The 22,338-nt window shown below is 45.8% G+C and overlaps 1 protein-coding gene across 2 annotated transcripts in view; it reads right to left on the reverse strand.

The window, feature by feature from the left end:
- Nucleotides 1-5,056: 5,056 nt before the first annotated feature.
- The window catches only part of RCAN2 (regulator of calcineurin 2), a 230,542-nt gene continuing 213,260 nt past the window's right edge, over nucleotides 5,057-22,338 (reverse strand). For both annotated transcript variants that reach the window (XM_087817432.1, XM_087817431.1), the window contains exon 5: nucleotides 5,057-7,625. In XM_087817432.1, the coding sequence (XP_087673558.1) occupies nucleotides 7,465-7,625 (161 nt within the window). In that variant the 3' untranslated portion in view covers nucleotides 5,057-7,464. The remainder of the gene's footprint in view (nucleotides 7,626-22,338) is intronic.

Consider the following 22,338-nt stretch of genomic DNA (forward strand, 5'->3'; position numbering starts at 1 on the left):
AGGTTTAGTTTCTCTATCAATCTGTTTTCTGCATTCCAGAAGGGACTCAGATTTTGTGGACAATATCCTTTCCTTGGGTTTCAGAGATTTTATGTATATCTTCTTTTGATGACTTTTTTTCTGTAATTTCCAAGAGATTTGGGGGTATCAGTTGGGCAGTAAACATATGTGTTTCATAAAATGTTTTAAACAAAAAAACTCAGAAAAGAAGATTTTACCCCTCTCCCACACTGACACAACTAAGGTCCTCAAGCGGTTATTATACTTTCCTTCTTAAAATTGATCTCCTTCTCTATACTTGTGTATTTTTTAAAAACAAACATAAGACTTCACAGTTATGCCTATTACATTTTCTTTACTATTTAGCTGGTTGCTCTCTCATTAAAGTGAGGAAACCCCACTTACACTGAATTAAGCAAAAGGGAAGTTGCTTGCATCTGAAATATTTAAGATGATTTTAGCTTCAGGCATAGTTTGATCTAGGTGCTTAAGTAATGACATTAAAACCGCTTGCAATCCCTGCTTCTTTTTTCTCAATCTTTAAGCTCTCCTTTTCTCTGGATTGCTTTCATTCTTAGGGAGAAAATAGCCACAAGGAAGCTCTAGGCTTTTCAAGTTTAAATTTTTCAATTTAATAATTTAAGTAGGAAAATATTCTCCTTCCCATTAGTATCAGCAAAAATCCTGGTATTGGTTCTGATTCACTTACCTTGGATCATGTGAACATCCCTCAATCATTCACTGTGACTGGGGGATTGATCAGACCTGAGAAGGTACTAGAACCTCAGGCTGTAAGATCTCAATTGACTTAGGAGTAGGAGGGGAGGTGGCTTTCCAAAGGAAGTCCAGATGCCACTAACCAGGAGAGGGAATGTGTTATAATACAATCTAAGTGGTAAAAACACAAAATGGGTACCAAACGGTGTGCCAGGTGTGATATGCATTAACACCTTACATAAAGAGCTGGGGTCACGTGGCACCAAAATTTGCGAATGTACCAATAATAATTGCTGCCGTTATTAGGATTACTTTATTTTATTTTATTTTTTTAAAACATATCTTTACTGATTTCAGAGAGAGGAAAGGAGGGAAAGAGAGAGAGATAGAAACATCAATGATGAGAGAGTCATTGATCGGCTGCCTGGCCCGCAACCCGGGCATGTGCCCTGACCGGGAATCGAACCCCGATCGCCGGGATCCTAGGTCGATGCTCAACCGCTGAGCCACGCCCGGCTGGGCAGTATTACTTTATTAAGTCCCCATGACAAAGGTGAGGCATTATACCCATTTTACAGGAGAGAAAACTGAGTTTCAGGGACTTTAGTAATTTGCCTAAAGCCAGGCACAGCATCTCCATCCCTTTCCCGCACACCAGGCTTGGCCGGCGGTGGCCCCCCGAGTCGTGACCCCCTTGCCACAGATCCCTCTGTGGTCTCCATAAGGGCCCCCGGCAACACCTGAGCAGGCGTTCGCCGCCCTTCCTGCGCTGACACCTGCTGAACCCCCCAGGCACTCGGCTGTCCCACGCGGAGAGGCGTGGAAGGAGCTTTGCTGTGCTGCTTCGGGAAAGGCTACTAACTCCTGGCATGACTGGCCCAGGTCGGAAACGCAGGGGCCTCGGGGCGGACGGAAAGGCTCGCGCCGTCGCAGAGAGCTCCAAGGGATGGAGAGACGGCTGCTGGGGGTGCCTTGGGTTAGTCTCTCTGGGACACAGGCTCTCCGAGGGAGTCTTGTGGGGAGCCCTTAGTGGCACCCCTGGGGGGGTGTGAAGGAAGTATGTTTAGGCAGAGGGAAGAGTCGGACTGAGATGCTGAGGCCCCAGGCAGTCCCTTAAGTAGCTCCGGAGCTGGGGGCGCCCTTGAGTTGTCGCACCAGGTCGTCCCACTCCCGCATGGCCAGTCCCTGCGTGCAGGCTCTCCCGGGAAGCGGGGGGTGTGACCCGGGGTGGGCGATCTCTCCATCTGGGTGCAATGCCTGGCCACCCAGTGGGGGGTCATGAGCCACCACCGCCTCAGCATGTGGGGCATGAGAGCCTCCGCCCTGAAGGGGGTGCTGGGACTTATACCACAGGCCGCCCCCCCCCCCCCCGCAGCACAGCACGCGGGCCCGTAGGTGCCGAGCTTGGCGGCATTAGGAAAACAGGGACGAACCTTTCTTGAGGAATAAAATGATGCCGCAGGCAGATCCACAGTCTGCTTGGGAGACAATAATGGTTCCACTGATGGTTGCAGCCGTCAAGGAGCCCACGTCATGCCCCGCCCTAAAAGTTGGCAAACTCAATTGTTGGATGCGACTGCAAAATAAGGCAAAAGAACCGAGGAGGTATTCTGCATGAAAATCTTTAGCACAGAGTATTTCAACCATTTCAGCCTGTGCTGGGTTTCCTATTTCCAACTTATACCGAAGGCGCTTGGACACACACACACACACACACACACACACGGACACACAACCTTAGATATGGCTTCCTTTTAGACATAAAATCTCCCAAATCAACTCCAAGCACATTTCTCCAGACTATCTTTGAAAGGAGCAGATGAATGGGTTTGACAGAAAACTTTTTGCTTGAAATTTTCCCTTTCTCGGGTTGCATAAATTTAAGGGGAAAGTCTGCCAAGTGTGCAATACCGCTCTGCATGGTGGCTCCTGGCAGGGACACACTGTACCAGCAGCTAAATGAATGTTTTCCCGAATCACTGACTTATTCTTTATCACCTGCTCTGTTCTCCCCTGCTCGCACCAGACCTTCTAAATGACTTGGGGAGGGAGAGAAAAAAGCAGCAAACTTTTCTAGAACCACGAGCTGCACTGCGTATTGACGTTGGTTGCTGAGAATTTGTTGGGCAGATAAGACTGCAGTGATGTCAAAGTTATCTTTTCAAGCCTAGAGTGGGCAGTAGGCGGTCAGGCCCCCACACTGGAGCCTCTGGACACTGAGGACTGTGGCTTTGTGTTAGGAAGTTTCTGTGAGAATAGGATGTCTCACAATGAATTGAGTCATATAATTTCCCTGCTGAAACCCTCTTCACTGTGCTTAAAATGAATTCCAAGCCCCCTAGCTTGGCCTACAAGGCTCTACAGAGCCCGGACCCCACCCCTTTCACAACCTCACTCTGAGCCAAGGCCTGGATCTCTGCTTCTGCCAAACTGATAATACCTTTGAGGTTCCTCCAACATGAGGAGGCCTTTCCATGTCCATGGCCATCACCCTGATGCCTGGAAGCTCTTCTAGCTCTTCAGTGGCCAGTTTTTTCTCCATTTCAGCTTCGATGTCACCCCTTCAGAGAGGCCTTCCCTGCCCACAACCCTTCACTTGTGTTCTCTCTTCTCACAATGTGTTCTTGCTTTTCTTCACTGTGCTCACCCGTCAGAAGTTGTAATTATTTATTTGCTTACTTCTTTGGTTATAGTCTCTTTCCCACACTTGATTCTACTCCTAGTGTCAGGCACACAGTATGTCCTTGGTTAGTATTTGTCACTGGGATGAACAGTGCCTCATCCTGTGCTAGCGTCCTGTGCTTTCTACTTTATAAATACTTATTTATAGAGTTTAAAGGTTTTGTATGTAAGGAAATATCTCACAGACATAAGATGGGTGTATTTTTAGGATGAGGGGACATTCCAAATTATTTTCACAACGAATGGTTCGTCCCTCCTCTTCTCATAGTGGTTTTGTTTCAGCTGAGGTCTAATTTACATTTTAAATGAATTTTACACATGTATACCTCCCCGGAGATCTAGATAGAGATGTAGAATGCTTACAGCACCCCAGAAGGCTCCATGTGTCCTCTCTCAGTCAATACCTCCAAAAGGTAACCACTATTATTTCTATTAATATAGGCCAGTGTTGACTCTTAACATCATAAATGGAGTCATACATCATATACTCTTTCATGTCTGTCTTTTTTTGCTCAGAAGGATGAGTTTGAGATCCATCCATGTTATTCTATGCCCCAGTGATTTGTGTTTTTATTGCTTTGTGATATTTCTTTGTGTGAATGTTACCACGGCTTACTTATCCAGCCTACAGTTGAAGGACACTTGGGTTGTATCCAGCTGATGGCTATCATCAGCAATGCTGCTGGGGGTGCTATGGTGCAAGCACTTTGGTAGATGTGAAAGTCATGTTTGCTGGTTGTATGTCTTGGAGTGCAATGGCCCCCAGACAGGCGTATGTTCAGCCGTAGTAGGTATTACCAGTGTTCTGCCTTGTTCTGTTTCATCACCAGCACCTGACATTTCCCCATCCTCAATTTTGGCCATTCTGGTAGGTGTGTGGTGTACCCTGTGAGACTGTGACTTGCCTTTCTCTGATGAGAGATGATGTTGAACGCTTTGTAATGTGTATGGACCACATGAGTATTTCAGGTATGAGTGTGCATGCATGAACTGCCAGTATCTGTGATGTGCCTATTTAAGTACTTTGACCATTTATTTAAAAAAATGAATTGCCTGCCTCTTTCTTATTGATTTGTAGAACTTTTTTTCTTTTTTCTTAAGACATTTTGGGTATGAGTTATTTAACAACTGTACGTATTGCAAATATCTTCTCCCAGTCTTTCAGTCTTTCCTTTTCACTCTCATAATGGTGTCATTTGACTTACAGAGGCTGTTAATTTTAATGAAATAGTGTCCCTATCATTTTTTTAAATGAGAGTGCTTTTAGTGTTCTATGTGATAAGCTTTTACTTGGGTGTCTTAGAGTGCTTTAAATGAAAGAACAGAATTGGGTAGATGTTAAAAGAGGGTCCTCGTACACTTGAAATGACTTTTAGGACCAAGAAGGTGGAATAATGACAATGACACAGGGGGCTCTCCCATTTCCCCTCATTAGAACCCAACCCATCCCTCCAAGCCTTGCTCAAATTCCTCCTTGTTCATGAGGTGGCTACCACCCAGCTTCACCCTCTGCTCCCATCAGGGAAAAGCTTAGATGAGTCCATCTCATCTCTGGGTAATCTCTTAGAAGGACTATGAGCTGAATTGCACTCCTCCACCATGGCCACTCAAAAATAGTCAACTCAGGCAGACAACAAAGAAATTACACCACGTGGACAAAGAGTCATTCACCAGGTATATTTGAAGTCTAAGCTCTTTGAGCTATACACGTGCACAAATGATTCAGTTGGTGGAAATCTCCCCCTCCCCCTCCATAGTTAAACTTTCCAAACTTAAAATAGTGCTACAGAGGTTTGCAGAATGTGCGGCACGGAAATGCTGAGGCGGTTCCGACTCTCACAGGCTGGGAGCTTCCGCGGAAACACTTCAGCGAGGTCTTCTTGTTCCTTCCCGCCTTCCTGGCGAAAGTTCCTCTTCCTCCCTCCCCAAACCCAGTCTCAGGAAAGAGTTACTGGGTCTGAGACAGATCTGCATGGACATTTTGCAATAAAGCTCACCAAGACCAACCATTTAGGTCATACACTCCACCGAATTTGTATTTTATGACTACCCAGAAAAGTCAATCTAATTTTTACTGAATTTAATTAGAAATGTCTGCTGTACCTGTTCTTCGACATTTAAAAACCATTTCCAAATATTTTTCTCTCATCCAGATTTCTTTAGAACCTGCATTTTGAAAAATTCTGAGTAGCTTAAAAAGTCAAACAACCCGCAGATGATAGAGAAGATTCAGCTGCACTTCTCTGTTCATCTCAATAGCTGAGGCCAACGCTTCTATTCCTTCCACTAGAGGGCGACATTTCTCCACTACTCAGCCTAACCTCTCATTTATTAATGAAAAACCAAAAATCTCCACAGCAAAGGAAAGTCAAAGCATCTGCTTATTATACACTCCTCAGACTTTATTTTTAAGAGGAGCCTTCATTTTTCTTATGGAAACTCAGGACCTTACAGGCAACGCTGTCCTCAGTTTTACTCATACTGTGTCCAGTACAATATTGCTATATTCACAGTAGAACGGACTTGAATTTCTGAGTGATCAGTCTATGTTTTAAGTTTCTGATAAAACTAACATACACCTTAGTCGAAAACCACAACAATCCTTCTATTAGTTGGCTGCGTTATTGTTCTTGTGTGTTTTTCTGAGGCTTGGGTAATGAAAGTATTTCCCCACTCCGTCGCAATTGGCATTGGCATCTAAAGTAATTCATTAACGTACAGGAGTCGATGAGGCCTGGCACATATAGCAGAAGGAAATGGTTCTATAGGTGTATCTTCTGTAATGCACTTTGGGCTAGAGAAATAGAAAACTCACATGTAACAAAAACAAATGATTTTTTGAGCAATATGGGCATTGCATGAGTAGGATTGGCATACATTTATCATCCTTTGCCTTCTCATATGCTCAGCAGCTGCTAGATTCTGGAGATTTAGCTTCATCCAAATCGTCTATAACTGGCATTAGCAACGTCACTTTATTTAAAAACAAGTGGTTTTGATAGCAAAGATGTTGGCTAATCATTTATACATTGGCATGAGAAGTCTTGTGTCCTTTCAAAATTCAGCATTACCCATAATAGAGTGTAATATTATCTGATTATCTGTATTAGTATACGAATGCATTCATAAGCAATGCACATATTATGTTTTTAAGCAGCAAATGGCTGAACAATCACTAAATAAAAAACATCCAGATTTTAAAAGCACAGCTGAAACATTTGTACAAATATACAAAGAGAAAAAAACAATCATTCAGACACCATGAAACTTCTGTAATAAATAGGTTTGTCTGAAATCGGTCTCTATCACCCTGGACGAGCCTCCCCAATGAGGCTGGAAAGTTCTATATGGAAGTGGTGTTCAAAATCTACTGAGCAGTATCTTTGGGGCCAAGCTCAGTTTTGCCTCCAGGAGTTTTAACAGAGCTATGAAGTATTGACTCAAAATAGTGACTATACCCAGGCTTGTTGAGCTGGATGATGCTGTGATAATTTTCCTACTCTAGATAGGACATGGCTGGATGCTGATAATCTGTGAGTTAATAGTACATCCTCAAATCATGAAAATAAATGCTGGTGATCATGCATGTCCTGGGAATGTCGGGATGCAGAGGACTGAGTGAGACCAGATAGGGAAATCTCATGCAGTCAAACTCAAGCGTACTTATGGTCCAACTGAAGTGGCCAGGAATAAATGACACACACACATCAGGACTGGGACTGAAACAGCTCACAGACAACACGGGTGCTATTTGTTACTGACGTCTCTGGCTTGGGTCATCACGAGAGAATGAAGATACAGGCTGTGCTGACTGTTTAATAAGAAAATACTACTTTTTTTCTAGAACTTTCTAAATAATGGATTATACTTGATGGTATGATATGATCAGGAAACATATCCCCTTTCCTAGCCCTTTTCTTTGAGAGGCTTAATTACAAGGAAGGAATCTCAAACAACCAAACACCCAGTGATTTAAAGGCAATTTTTTTTTTTTTTCCGACAAACAACAGGGAAAAAAGAAAGCATGGTAAAGAGGAGACGTATTGTTGAGGCGGAGCGGTGAGCTCAGTTGGACACGGAGGGTGGCAGGCCAGGACGCCGGGTCTGGATGATTTTTGGCTTTGGGGAAGTCTTTGGATCTTCTTCTTCCTCTATGTCACTGTCACACACGTGCACGACGACACTTGGGGTGGACTCAGTCCCTGCATGGAGCTCATACTTCTCTCCTGAAAAGCAAGAAAAGTGGGGGTGAGAAACAGGTTCTCTGACGAGGTTTGCTTAGGAAGCGAGAAGAATTTACAGCCTCAGGAAGCTTATGATCTTACCCAGGGACAGCTCGGGGCCCTGGGAAATGGAATGAGGTCTGTCCGTCACTGTAGCCCAGCCTGACCGCCTATCACCTACAACACGGAACAGGCCCCTGAACCGCTCTTAGCCTCAGGTCCTCAACTGTAAGTGTCCGAATGGCAGGATCTCCACCCCATGGGATTGTGGCGAGGACTGAATGGGCCTGGCAGTGAGTTACTGGCTTCTCTTCGATTCCCCAGCATTGCTGCTAGCTGCTGAGTAGCCTTGAGCCTGTCACTTCAGTTCCTCACCTTTTGGATAAAGTAGTCTCTAAGTTCTCCAGCTGTTCATGGATGGAATAAGGCAGGATCGTGGCTTGTTTGGGGATTGGCAGTAGTCACTGGGTAACTGAGATAGGTGGCGATCAAGGTCCCTTTCAGGCCTAAAAGTCTACCATTCTTAGCTTGCCCATCTTACAATGAAATTGCTGTTAGCCAACTGGCTTCCTGTCTGTCCCTTTTCACTTCGGGAGAGACTGACTGAGCATCTCCCATGGTCTGGCCCATTGCTAGTCATAAAGGCTACAAAGCACAATAAAAATAAAAATAAATGTGACTTTCTCAAGAGCATAGCCCAGTAGTGGCTTTTAGAAGCAGGAAGTGTCACAATATTCCATGGTAAGCGCTGGGTGGTGATATATGTCAAGAACTATGGTGCCAATTTTTTTAAAAATATATCTTTATTGATTTCAGAGAGAGGAAAGGAGAGGGAGAGAGAGATAGAAACATCAATGATGGGAGAGTCATTGATCGAGCCCACAACCCGGGCATGTGCCCTGACTGGGAATCGAACCCTGATCGCCTGGATCCCAGGTCGATGCTCAACCGCTGAGCCACGCCCGGCCAGGCTATGGTGCCAAGTTGTAAGGAGCAAGTAACTCTAAAAGGCTTCCTAGCGGAGGTGACAGCTGACCTGGGCCTGAAAGACAAGGAGAAGACCTCCAGGTGGTGGGGCAGGAGGAGGGGCTTTCTCAGTCTGCACGCTCGTAACTTCTCAGCTACTGACATGCTCACCTTATCTTCTGATGGCCCATCCTTTACTTCCTGTTCTTCATGAATCAGCAGAAAAGCCTATAAGCAATGTCCCCCAGACATCCTCCTGTTCAGTGGCTCTCCCTGTCTCACCAAGATCAAGTTCTGATTTTTTAGACTCGACAGAAGACCCTGTACAATCTCATCAATCTCTTCCAACATCATCTCCAGCAATTCTCTATTGACTTGGGTCAAACTGGTCTACCTGTTGCCCCCGAATCATGACAGCCACATTTTATACCCAGCAAGCCAACAACTTTTATTTGGCATAGCCACACCTCTCTGCGAGACTCCCTAAACCCTGCCTCCCCCCAACCAGGATCAAAGCCAGACAACACCCTGTCCAGGATCTTACCTCTTATCTTCAGTCTGTAATGGGAAGTGACCCTTGAGGGCGGCTAGAGCAAGTATTGTCAGTTCCAGCTCTAGGGTACCGTGTATGTGCTGCTGTGCACATCTTGGGGAAAACAGCCAGCTCTTGCAAGGTACCGTATTAAATTCTAGGTGCCGACATTAGGGAATTAGGAGCACTAATAATGCAGCAAGCATCAAAGCTCGTCTAAATTATGCTGGGAAGGATTTAAACATTTAGAGTCAGCTGTTATTAGGGGTTCAATTATGCCCTCCCAAAATATGTTGAAGTTCCAATTCCTGGAACCTGTTAATGTGACCTTATTTGGAGTTAGGGTCTTGCAGATGGTTAAGTCAAAATGAGGCCACTGGGGTGGGCCCTGCTTTGAAATGACTGGTGTCCTTAGAAAAAGGGGGAAATAGGAGGCACGCACTAGGAGGCTGGAATTACGGCTGCCACAAGCCAGGAGCTGCCGCGGCTGGAAGGGAGACTGGAACAGGTCCTTCCCCAGCGCCTTCAGAGCCTGCATGGCCCTGCCAATGCCTCGAGTCGGACTCCTAACCTCCAGAACTTGAGTCAATCAATTTTGGGTTGTTTAAGCCTCTCAGTCTGTGGTTCTTGGTTATGGCATCCCTAGCAACATAATATCCATCCCCTGCTAGGAGTGTTCTCTTTCCCTAGGAGTCAGGGAAATCTTTATTGGACCCCCCTCGACATCGTGGTGCATGGAGCAAGGGCTTTCCTGGGTGAGGGCAATGCGGTTCACAAGAACGGAGCCTCATGCCTCCAGCATCTCCCCAGATACTGGCGGAAGAAAGGATAGAACCAACCAGAACCATAGAAATAGGGCTCAGAAAGACTCTATAACTTAAAGTCCAGATCTGGTGAAATGGTAGGGTGAGAGAGTTGTGTCAACAAGTATTAAATCTCTGACACGTGGGCCAGTTTAGCTTCAGGAGAGGACAGTGACACTAACGGGGGACACGGAGCAACACCAGGAAGGAGGTCCTTGACTGAACCAGTCATGACACTTGGCTTATCCCCCGCGAGGACAGGAGCTGACAGTGGGCACCGTCACCCCCCGAGGTTAGTGTCCCATACACTCGCAGCTGTGGTGAACATATAGATGCTACTCAGAGCTCACTGAAATGTGTTCGTTCTTTCTCCTTAAAGAACTGTGTCGTTTTTATCAAAATGCGCAGGTAGAAGAACCACTTCAGCTACTGCTAAGGAGAGGAAGGTACACGAACCGCCTTTATCTGAGGCGCAGGCAGGCTCTGGGCCAGGGTGGCACACCTGGCCGGGGGCATCCTTGGGCGGTGGTTCTCACACACCTGGCAGCTACCGCAGGTACTTGCTAAAAACAGAGGTTTCCAGTCTGAGGAAGCAACCTGCGAATTCTGACTGAGTGACATCTGCACTGGCTCCCTGCTCCACAGGCGCTCGGCTGTGACAGGCAGACGGCTCTGGTCCTAGGAGGCTGAGGTCCTGGGAGGGCACCGGCATGCACATAGTGTGCCCCTTCCCTCCCTCTGTTATGCATCATGATTTTTCATTAGAAAATAATAATAGTGCAGGTAGACGGCAGTGCGGGGGGGGGGGGGGCGTGCTGAAGATGCAGAAAGGAACACAAACGAGGGATCCGGACCAGTTCTAGAGCCACTCCCACCACAGGCCTGAATTAAGCTTTGACCCTCTCATCTGTGTTTCTGGGGGAACAGGAAGCCCCACAGTGCTCCCCAGCAAACAGTGGTGAGTTCACTGTATCCAGGGTGCCTAACATGTCCTCTTTCCTTCAGGACACTCTGCAGTTCTGAATGAGACAGAGGAAGAAATGACATCTGTGTAATGAGATTAGGTGGCTCTTGTTTTTGTGGGAAGGATGTCTTCGAAGTTTGCACGTTTCGAGAAGTGCTTTTGAAGGAAAACAGGTGGCCACCAAAGTTCCCTTTGTGGCCCTGCTGGTGGTGACTCAGGGCAGAGGGAGCAGCAGTCTCCTGTCCTCTGAGGCAAGCGGGGATGACAGGAGAGTCCGCCATAGCAGAGCAAGGTCGGAGAGCGGGGCCTGGGGGTGAGGTGACCCAGGGACCCTGGCCAGAGGGCTCACCGGACACCCTGCTCCTTTCCTCGGCTGCTGTTAAGAAGCTAGCTTTTTTTTTTTTTTTTAAATTGTGGTTAAAATATACATTATGAAGCTAGCTTTTTGATCAAACCATTTGTTGGCCCTGCCTTGAATAAAGAACATTCCCTTAAAGACCCCTGTAGTTGCAATGTGTTTACCTTTCAAAAGTGGGTGCCTTCCTCTCAGTCTAGGGGTGCTGGGGCCCACTCAGGATAGGGGAGGGGCAAGTACCCTGTGCAGGGCACCCTGTGCGGGGACACCTTATGCAGGGAACTTTCATGTCAAGGTACCAAAGTCAGATTGCTTGGCAGTAGGGAGTTTATTGTCGCCATCCCATTAACTCTGACATTTCACTGTTCTGAATTTGAGAATTTTCTTACTATCAAAGCCCAGCAAAGTTAGACAGCTGTTGAGAGCCTACACAATAAAAAGAAATAGCTTTGGTCTTGCTGGATTGAATTTCTCTCTTTTTTGGCCTCTCTTTCCCTTTGAGCTGCAGCTTATTCCTGTACCATGAGGAATGACGTCAACACTGTCACCCTGCATAGGGACCAGAGGCTCAAGGGACCTCATGTGCACAGGGCAGGGCAGGTCCTGTCCCAGGGCAGTGGGCGGGGCCACGCAGAGCAGCGTTTCTTATAAAGGACGAGCAGAGTTTCACCCATCACACTCTGACTCCTCACTCTGTACTCCAGCTGTCCTTTCCCCTGCATGCGGAAAGGAGGCCGGGATCAAAAGTCCCCAGAAAATGCACTGATCAGGGGTTTCCACCAACCCCCAGGAAACAAATTCCCAGCCACGCAAACGCATAATCCTCTAGCACGTGGTCCAAAGTTAAACTCTCATCCAGCCTTTGGAACTGATGCAGGCTTGGCCACTGTTCAAAATCGATGCCAAAGTCCTGTCTCCTGTTTTCCTGAGGGGCTGGAGACAGGCTGAGGACAGCGTCACCGTCTCTGCACGTCCGGAGGAAGCGGAGGGGACCACGGTCTGCTTCCTGTCCTCAGGAGGGAGGAGGCTGAGTCCCTGTGCTGATGAGGGGACGGTGTGACGTGTTCTGGCACAGCCGCAGAGAAGTGTGTTGGTGACCGCTGGTCCCAGTGCCCCAGCAAGTTCTCCGTCACGCCATTCCTGAGGGATGGGCCATGAGCTGGCACCTTCTTGAATTCTTTATAAAATAATCAGCATGATTATGCGTGGTTTGTGAAAACCAGCATAATGCAGATATGATCAGGGTGGGCCAATAATACAGAAAATACTACATTTATGTGCTGTGAGACAGAGCCGAGACTGTTCAGATTCCTAATGAGAAAACTTCTGTGATGGAGGGAAAGAGAAACCTTCCTAAAGTGTCACCACCTCCCAGCTGTCCTTATATGACTTCTTCCAGGAACAGAGGGCGCCCTGCATGGACGCTTTCAGAGCACAGCGAAGCTCTTTATTTCTCGGCATTGCTGCTCTTCTCAGAAGATTCTCCGGAAAAGCAGGAGCTCCCCGTTCCTGTCCCTATGGGACGCCGTGTGCTCAGCCTGGTCTCACCCCCGCATCTCGATGCACCCACATCTCCATCCAAGTCTCCTGCTCTTCTCGGAACTCACATGTCTACAGCAGAGTGATGGATTTTCTCCGTCGATCTATGTTAACTTCCCAGCTATTCCATTTCTCTTAGAGCCTTCGAGATACAATTCCTCGGAGTCGGGCATCCTTGAACCCGCTCTGTCTTTCATCCACCGTAGTTAAGTCGCCGAGTGTCACTGAGGATCGCTTTGAAACATTTCTCGTGTGCTCCCCCCACACACCCTGCTTGTAATGACCTATCCATGGTTCACCTCCTCCCACCCACAGGACTTTTAGCTGGTTTCCTCACCCCAGGCAGTAATCTCCCTGCCAGAATAAACTTCCTAAAAACATTTGGAAACTTCATCTCATCACTTACTAGTGATGTGAGTCTGAGTGTTCTCCAACATTTCTAAGCCTCAGTTTTCCTCATCAGTTAAATGGGAATAACCACCATGTCCTTGGGATACTACAAAATAAAAAACTATGTGTCAAGGCCTTTATACAGCCCTCCCGAGACGCATGATAGGATTATTTAAGGCCGTATGGTGGTCGGTGCTGACCCCCCAAGTTAATTTCTGGTTTCAATTTGATGTAACTTATCTAGTTACACTTCACAATAGTGAACGAATGAAGCAGCTGATTAATTACAAAGAGCTTTGCTCAGGGGGGTCGCTGTTGGAAACAGCAGCCAGGGGTGGACAATGACCAGCTGGATCCCGAGTAACAGTGGGCATCGTGAGTTCTGATCCTCAAAACTGAATGACCCTTTTCCCCGTGACCACTGCCTCCTTCTTTCCTCATTGGTAAGTTTCCTCCTCTTTCGTCTCTGTTCCTACCCACTTCCAAGTTGCCTTTTTTTTTTTAAATCCTCACAAGAGGATATTTTTTCCATTGCTTTTCAGAGAGAGTGGAAGGGAGAGAGAGGGAGAGAGAAACACTGATGTGAGAAAGACACATTGTTAGGTTGCCTCCCACACGAGCCTTGACCAGGGCAGGGGAATGGAGCCTGCAACCAAGGTACGTGCCCTTGGCCGGAATCGAACCCAGGACCCTTCAGTCCATGGGCCAACACTTTAACCACTGAGCCAAATCGGCCAGGGCCCGAGCTGCCTTTTTAATGAGAGCTCTGATTGTCTTTTTCTGAGGTAGTGTGAGCCACATATTCATAATGTTTCATTAGATCGTCTTTGTATTATTCATAATTTTATCTGGGGATGTTTTATATTTCAAACCACTGAAGCCAGGACTTGAACTTCTTTTGTGATGGCTGCAGTTTAGGCCGCATGTTATAAATGTGTTAATGATTTACGGAGGCATCGAACTTGACCGTTCATGACCGAGTTATGTAATGTCTGGCACACGTGCACACGTGAATTTTTCTCCTCTAGTTTAACTTGTGTAAGTTTTAGCTTTTCAACTGAGCTGAGAACTATTGAAGGGCAGGGGTTTCCCTCATTTTCAGTGTGCTTTCAGTGCTCGGTCATAGAAACTTGCCGCCTGCCTTAAACATAACAACCATTTACTGAGCACTCGCCAAATGCTGGACTCAGTTCTAAGCACTTCACATAAAGTAGATATTTAATTATGACAGCAGCTCTGTAATGTGGGTTTTATAATGTCTGTTCATACAGGAAGAAAGTGAGATCACACAGGCAGTAAATGGCAGGGCCAGGATTCAATCAAACTCAGTTAAACCCTGTCTGAATTCAAACAACGTGCTCATACCAGTGCTTTCATATTCCACAAGAGACTCTACTGAAAGGGAGCCGAGTTTTATCCTTTACTTTTAATACGTTTTCATGGCAACTCATATTTTTAGTGAATATTGGTTCTCTAGCTAAATAAGGAGTATGTATTCCTTTTGCATCTTGCCTTTTTTTGTTTGGCCAATTGCTAGTTTTTCTAGGCATGCTCTCCTTGACAATGAATCTTCTCAAAAGGCAACATTTAATAAATCATAAAAAGAAAAGGGCTATAAATTATAGACTGAGTTAATCTACATCTCGTACGGTGACTTTGGACTCTGAAAAAAGACCCTCTGTGTTTCCTTCTTGCTTTAACTTTATTATCTTTCATATTAATGGTGAATTCTCAACAGAAAAGTTACGTGTTTCAGCAGATTATTTGTGTTTGGTGAAGATGGTCATAATTTCTGCCTGACATTACTCTTTGAGAACCTTGCCACTCCTTCATGAAGGACTGTTCCCACTGTGCTCCCTCCCCTCAGACCTGGGCACGCCTTTACGTCTGCCTTGATTGATACAGTCTAGCAGCAGTGACCAGTGTGACTTCTAAGTTAGGTCGCAAAAATGCCATGCACTTCACCTGCTCTGTCAGGATGCTCTCTCCTGGAACCTCACCTCCATGTTGTAAGGAAGCCCAAGCAGCTCATGGAGACGCACCAGGGTCCCTGACCCACAGCCTTCCTGAGCTCTCAGCCAACAGTCACACCTCTTGCCAGCCATGTGAGTGAACCTTCTTGAAAGTCGATTGGCCAGTTCCCAGCTGCACTGCCCCAGCAACAATGCACAGAGCAGAGAGGAGCTGCCCCCCGAGATCTGCCCAAATAGCGGATTTGTGAGCAAAATAAATAACTGTTATTTTAAGTCCTACTTATGTTGGGGTAATTTGTTATGCAGCAATTGATGGGTCACGAGTCATACAAGTTCTCTTTGTTTAGAAGCAAGCTAAGCCACTACAATTGAGTTGAAATTAATTGCCTTTTAGAGTCTTTCTCTCTTTTTCCCTGCTCAAGTGCTGGGTTAGAGTGGATACTTCACCAGCTCCAGTGGGTACTCGCATGTGGAGGGAGCTGCATGAGCCCACCACTCGGACCTCTCTCCCTGGCCCCTCTTTTGTTCCTCTCATGGAAGAGAAGCAACACCTGATAGGCAGCTTTAGGGAACAGAGCTGGAAATGCTCAGTTTACCTTCTCCTACCTTTTTTTCTGAGCCACCCCCACCTGCAAAAAGCCTGTGCTCTGCTCTGCTCTCAGCTCAATGCTAAGCCCAGCAGAAAAGTCGGTGCCGTGTGCAGGGCAGTGTGACATGTTCTGTCTCTGGGACAGAGGAGTAAACCTGCATGGCTCTGGACTTCAGCATCAGGAAGTCCTGGCTGTCGCTGGACTAAACCACAGTCTCAGCTTTAGCCGTTCATCAGAAACAAAGCCTTCACTATTGAGCTCGTCTGTCTTACTGTTATTTAACCCTCAGTGAGTTCTGAACCAAACGGGGAAAAGGCAGATGTCAGTTATAATCTACGCTGAATGTTAAAAATGGATGATGGCTTATTGAGGCAAGAGCTCAGGACATTTCCAAGGGACCCAGAATGCAGAGCTGGGCTGGGCTGTGTGCTGAGCACTCAACCTTAGTTGGGATTAAGAGCCCTTTATATTTGGTTGAGAAGAAAGGAAATTCCAATATCAAATCACTGCAGGCTTCGTCATACTTAAAAGGCACTGCAATTCCCTACCCACAATGAATTTATTGTAAATGTGATTTTCCTCAGGAGGAAGTGAGAACGTGGGTCCTGATGGACAGAATAAGTCCAATGGAGTTTCTATGGGTGTTAGTTTCACTGAACATACACCTGTTGGTGGAATGGAACAGAGATTGAGAGAAGAGTTGAGAATGATTTTAAATGTGCTTGGAAGGTGTTCGTTTCTAGGTTTCCATTCCTTTCAAGCGCTGGGTAAGGACTTCATCACATTTGGCAGGGAGAGGAGGGACCACAAGGCTGCCAAACCCAGCTGACTACTGCTCCCTGTCACTTGCAGAGAAGTCGAGGTGCCTGGCACTGATCCAGCTCCCAAACACCTGGGAGAGGTGGGAAGGAGACTGACAGCCAGAAGCAGTGGAGGGGAAGAGGTGACTTGCATTTTCTTCCCTCCCCACCGGCATTGGCCGGGATTTGCTTGCCATGTCTTGGAACCCTCTCTCAGTCCTGGCAGGGATACTGCTGGTTTAATTAGGGGCCAAAAGTGTTCCTCGAGAGAAAGACTCAGTTACAGGGAAAAACATTCTCCAAAAAATGTTTTCCAAAGCTGCCCCCTGCCCCACATCCCACCCAGACATGCTATTTCACAGTATTTTTAAGTTATCTACTGTCAATCTGGTCTTCCCCTATTTTTCCAAAAGGAAGGAAAGAAAGAGTGTCTGGGGGGGGGAGCAGGCACTTCTCTGTACTGTCCCCCTCTTTTCCCCTCTTCTGCTTGTTCCACACTGGTCCCTCGGGCTCCTTACTAGGCAGGCCTTGCCTCTGTGTCTCTCACATTTGACAACCACCTGATAAGTACTGCTAAAGTGTAATTAGTGTGGTTCTCAAACACTCTCAGCGTTATCTGAAAATGTGATGGGGATTTCTTTTTGTCATAGGGACTGCATTGGGTGTGGATACTGGCATTTAGCAGGTGATGCCCAAAGATGCTAAATGTACAGTACTGCCGTGTGTAGGACTGTCGGTTCCAAAATACCACATTGAAAAACACTGAGTTAAGAACTTAAAATAGGCACACAGATTTCAATAGGAGACTAGGATGTGGTTTGAAAAACAAGTGACAACAAATAGGGAGCATACAGGGAGCATTTACTATGCCCAGAGCTGGACATGTGGATGTATATGGGTTATATCATTTGATGCTCACAACAATCTGATTTTACTCTTGAGGAAGCTGAGGCACAGAGAGATTAAGAGTTTCCCAAGGTCATATAGCTACTCAAAAGTGAGTCTGGATTCAAACTCACATCCTGAGTTTTAATCATCACCCTAAAACAAGAGAAATACCTCTCCTCTTGTTGGAACTTCATTTACAGCTACACAGAGAAGGGGGGAAGAGAGGAGGTATTCCAGGGTAGAAGGACTTACTGGAAACTTAAAATCACAGCCATTAAATTGTCTATTCACAACTTCAATCTAAGAGGGGAGAAAGAACTTATTTTCTAAGTAGACATGGAAAGAGAGATTCAGGATTAAAGAAAATACTGCAGGGAGAAAGAAATATTCCAAGGAGGAAAGTCCTTTGCAAATGTTTCCCTCTCTGATTCCTTTGTGTTTCTATGAGCTCATATTTAATTTTGGTAGGGCCCGGAGAAAAATGTTATAGGTGGACTTGAGGGTGGGATCAATCACCGAATAGCAGGCCTGCCCCTTCCTTTGTGTAGCAGCTGCTGTCTCTGTCACAGAAGGTCCTGTAAGCCTGGGTGCAAAGAGCATGAAGCAGAGCACAGACCGACCCAAATATGTCATTGGCCGTTCAGAGAACAGGTCCGTTTAAATAACAATCACCGCCACCTGAACACCATTCTTTCTGGCCGGTAGACACTATTCCGAGAGCTTTACAGACCTCAGTTCATACAATGGCAGAGAACACATCTCTCTGAGAATGCCCTGTTAACAATACTGCTCAGAGCAGAGTGATCGCTGCCAAGAATGTGATTGTTTCTATGTGCCAGCCCCTGGAGTAATACAGCTCCACCTGTATTAATTATTCCATCTTCAAGATGACCTTGCAAGTTGTCAAGTAATCACCATTAAAAAAACAACCCAGAGGGATGAAGAAAATTGTTCAAGGTCACCACAAACAAGTGGTGGAGCGAGGAATCCAGCTGAGGTCCACGGAGGTCAAAGCATGATCACTGTATTGGCTCTGACGTTTAGAATAAAGTTGGGATGGTGCAGAAAAGACACCAGGGCTGCACACCATTGACTTCCCTGCCTCAGTAGGTCTAGTGACCTATTTTCCTATAATAAGAAAATATTATCGACATGAATGGAGTCTTTCTCCTTGTCTCACCATCCTCAGTCCTGCTCCACATCAAAGTAGGAAAACAGAAGGATTTCTCGGTAAGATGAAGGGGTGGGGGTGGGAGAGAGAGAGAGAATCTTTCTGTGGTTTTAAGTGGTGCTCTATTTCAATTAAAGAAAACTTGCTTATCTTTTGGGGCTTCCCTTGAAGACTAGAGCAGGATGGCCATTTGTCTTCATTCCCTCCTGAGCTATTTAAGACCTAAAGTACTTTGTGGAGGCCACTGATTGACTGAAGACCTGAATTAGTGGCTGTGACAAAGAGGGGGAGCCCTAGAAGGAAGGTAAGGGTGAGAAAGACTAAAGAGACCATAGACGGAGGAGTGAGAGGTCAAGGTTGACCAGAGACAAGGGGGCCTCCAAAGCTTGTGAGGTGGGGCTTGTCCACACGGGGTGAGAGGGAAGCAGCCAACATAAGAGAAGAAAGAGCTGTTGGTCTGAGCTCTTTGTGTGCTTGGTCACAGAGCCATGAGGTTTCCGTTCCCGCACCAGGGCTCTGGCTAAGGGAACAGCTATGGGATCGCGAGTGCATCAGAATTTTGGTCATGTGTACGCTTTTCTATTTTTATGCAATGTGCATGTTTTACCTGTGAAATAAAAAAGGAAGTATTTTATATTTCTACTCAATAGTGATTGAAGATAATTGTGGAATATAAGCTGAGACAAAAACCCCCTTTAAAATAGTTTTTTTTTAGGGAAAATTCTTCGAAAGGAGATGGGAAATTATGAGCATGCATTCCAGGATCAGAAATCTTTGTTCCTTGGGTGGGGAATGACCCAGAGAGACTGCACTAACTGGGGCACTGGAGACTGGCTGTTTGATTTGCTTTTCATACCCATGATCAGAAAATAGCAATTGTTTAAACAAGAACTGAGGATTCTGTAATAGTTACACTATGTGCACCCAAAATATAGGTGTTCAGGTATATTTTCTTTTTCTTTTTTTTAAATATATCTTTATTGATTTCAGAGAGAGGAAAGGGGAGGGAGAGAGAGAGACAGAAACATCAATGATGAGAGAGTAATTGATCGAGCCCGCAACCAGGCATGTGCCCTGACCGGGAATCGAACCTCGATCGCCTGGATCCTAGGCCGATGCTCAACCACTGAGCCACGCCCGGCCGGGCATCAGGTATATTTTCAAAACAGAATTTTCTCTACCTTTGAATCAATAAGCCTAGGATAGAAAATTTTCCTTCCTTATAAGTTACATGAATTAATAAAATATATTTTCCTTTTGGAGGAAGCCATATATACAAAGCAGCAAACCGGCAAAACTGCTTTACTGTGGCATGTTTTGATGGAGAAGAAGTTGGAAAAAATCTAAATATAGCAGATGTATGCAACGTGAAACTCGAGCACAGCTTTAAGCCTCCCTCTGCAGTTAACTAAAATTGATCTCCCTAACAAGAGCTAAAAATAGCAGGAGGAAAAAAAGGGAACAGACAATGACTTTTCATATCGCTCCCTGCAGGCTTTTCCAGTGACAATGAGTGTGACCTTCCGGAGCCATCCTAGAGAGCAGAACAAAGGCTGGCATTTCCCACCCCACCTCAGGTCCACCACCCATTCGGTGCAGCTACAGCTCTATTTTGCTATTTTTGCTGATTGGTATAGATAAACTCTTTTGCTGGGCTGGGCTTTTGTTTTTCCTATTTTGTTTTACATTCAGCAAGAACACAGCACTATCCTCTCTCTGGAGTCAGGAACAATGGGTCTTAGACAATAAACCAAAATAAATATCTGATTCACGTCCCCCTTGGTCAAAGCCTGGCTTATTTTGTCTCGGTCATTGTTAAATGACGAGCTTCTCTAAATTCACCAGGGGGACAAATATCAATGCAGAAAGCTTCTGTTTTAGAGAGATGACCACTGTCCTTTAAACAGAGCAGAGGAAGGCAAATTCTGATCCACCGGTCCCTCTGGACAAGAGAGGAAAACACCAAGCTGGTGCAGTGGGAGTGTTTTTTTTTTTTGGGGGGGGGTGCCAGTAATCAGAGAAATGAAATGTAGAGGAACCAAATTTATCAGTTGTTTTGTATTTTTAAAATTTCCTTTTGTAACAATCTTGAGTTTTTTTCCTGGAAAAATTGATTTTACTCTTCAAGAGAGCTCTTCGGTTTCTCAAACTTTTCACTCCCCAGGGCAAGGGTGGTGGCTTGATCAATCCTTTCTGCTTCTTGCTGGTGGCAGAGGAACATATTTTAACTTACCAGCTATGCAGCCTCAGGCAAGTTACTAAACCACTCTGTGCCTCACATTCCCCACCCGAATAAATGAGGAAAATAACAATGCTTGTCTCACAAAGTTGCTGTGAGCATTAAATACAATAATATAGTGACGTGTTTAGAACAGTGCCTGACGCACAGTAAGCCCTATCTATAAGTTTTAGTTGTTGTTTCTACTTAAATTTTTCCCCCTAATTTATCTATGTTTATTTACTTTCTGGATCAAAAACAGAACATGAAGTATGGGGACACTGATTAAGAATGTTTGAAATTGTGCTCTTGTATTTCCCAGAATGCAAACCTGTCCTCTCTGTGATACACAGAGCTGGGAGATGCCTCTTCAGTGTCACGTTGCCCTGGTCTCACGCTGTTACACCCTGTTAAGGATTTTAAAGGCAGCCCACAGGCTTGGATAGATCTTGGCTCCTTGGAAACTGAACTGTTCTCTCCATGCTTGTTTCAGGAACCTCTCTAGAAGTTCCAGGGGGTTCTGGATGAGGGTCACCAGGGTTTCTTTCTGTTTTGTCCCTGCCTGTCTGAGCCGAGTCCAGAGTCCTCATCTCACATTTGTCTCCCGTGAAAGGGTCTTAATAACGCAGGTCACTGCCACCTTGGGCAGCCTGACAAGTTACAGCTCCCGCAAGCCAGCCGGTTTGCTAAGCGATCTGGAGCCTGGCACCTTCCAGCCCTGGATCCCAGCCCCAGGCTGCTCTGTCTTTAGACTTCCTTTTTGTCAGCACTTTAGGTTCCTGCATCTCTTCTCAGGGACCCAGCTCTACCAACTTAGTGCCATTAGTCACTCCTCCAAAGCAAAACTCCACTCCTTCGACCACTGCAGTTGCTTTACTCTGCTCTCGTTCTAATTCATTTCTGTATCCCTGGAACAGAGGCACTCATCCCTTAAAACGGGATGAGTCATAATTTGTTACTGAAATGATTCTGCCAAAGGATTAAAAATGGATTTCACTAAATCATTATTTTTAAAATGGAAATGCCATAAGTCCTCTCACCGGAGAAAACATTAATTTGGTGCTGCCCGGCTCAGTTTGGTTAAAGCCCTAAGAAAGTAACAATTTGCCAGTGAAGAAATTATCTCTAGGCAGGCTAAACGCTCTATCTATTTACTCATTCAATATTTATTGAGCACCTACTATGGGCAAGGTGCAATCAGGCGCCGGGAATACCTAAATGAGTAAAACATGCATTCTCTACCCTCAAAAAGTAGGGAAGGCAGTAAGTTAGACAATAGAAAATTAGCATAAAGAGAAGTGAGCATTTGTGCACAATGCCATGAAGAGACTGAAGGGGCAACTCCTCAGGTTGGCACCTCATTGGAGAGGGCACAGAGATGTGGGTGGGAAGGATGCAGGGTGTGGCCCTGCTCTCTCATTGTTGCAGCTAAAACAGCTGCCAGAGGCCCAGGCCTCTACTAGAACTTGGTGATGTTTTCAGCTCGATTGCTGGATATAAATCATTCATCTGTGTGGGGTGAAGAAG

The sequence above is a fragment of the Miniopterus natalensis genome, chromosome 5, assembly GCF_054644295.1.
Source record: "Miniopterus natalensis isolate mMinNat1 chromosome 5, mMinNat1.hap1, whole genome shotgun sequence".
In the NCBI taxonomy this organism is placed as follows: Eukaryota; Metazoa; Chordata; class Mammalia; order Chiroptera; family Miniopteridae; genus Miniopterus; species Miniopterus natalensis.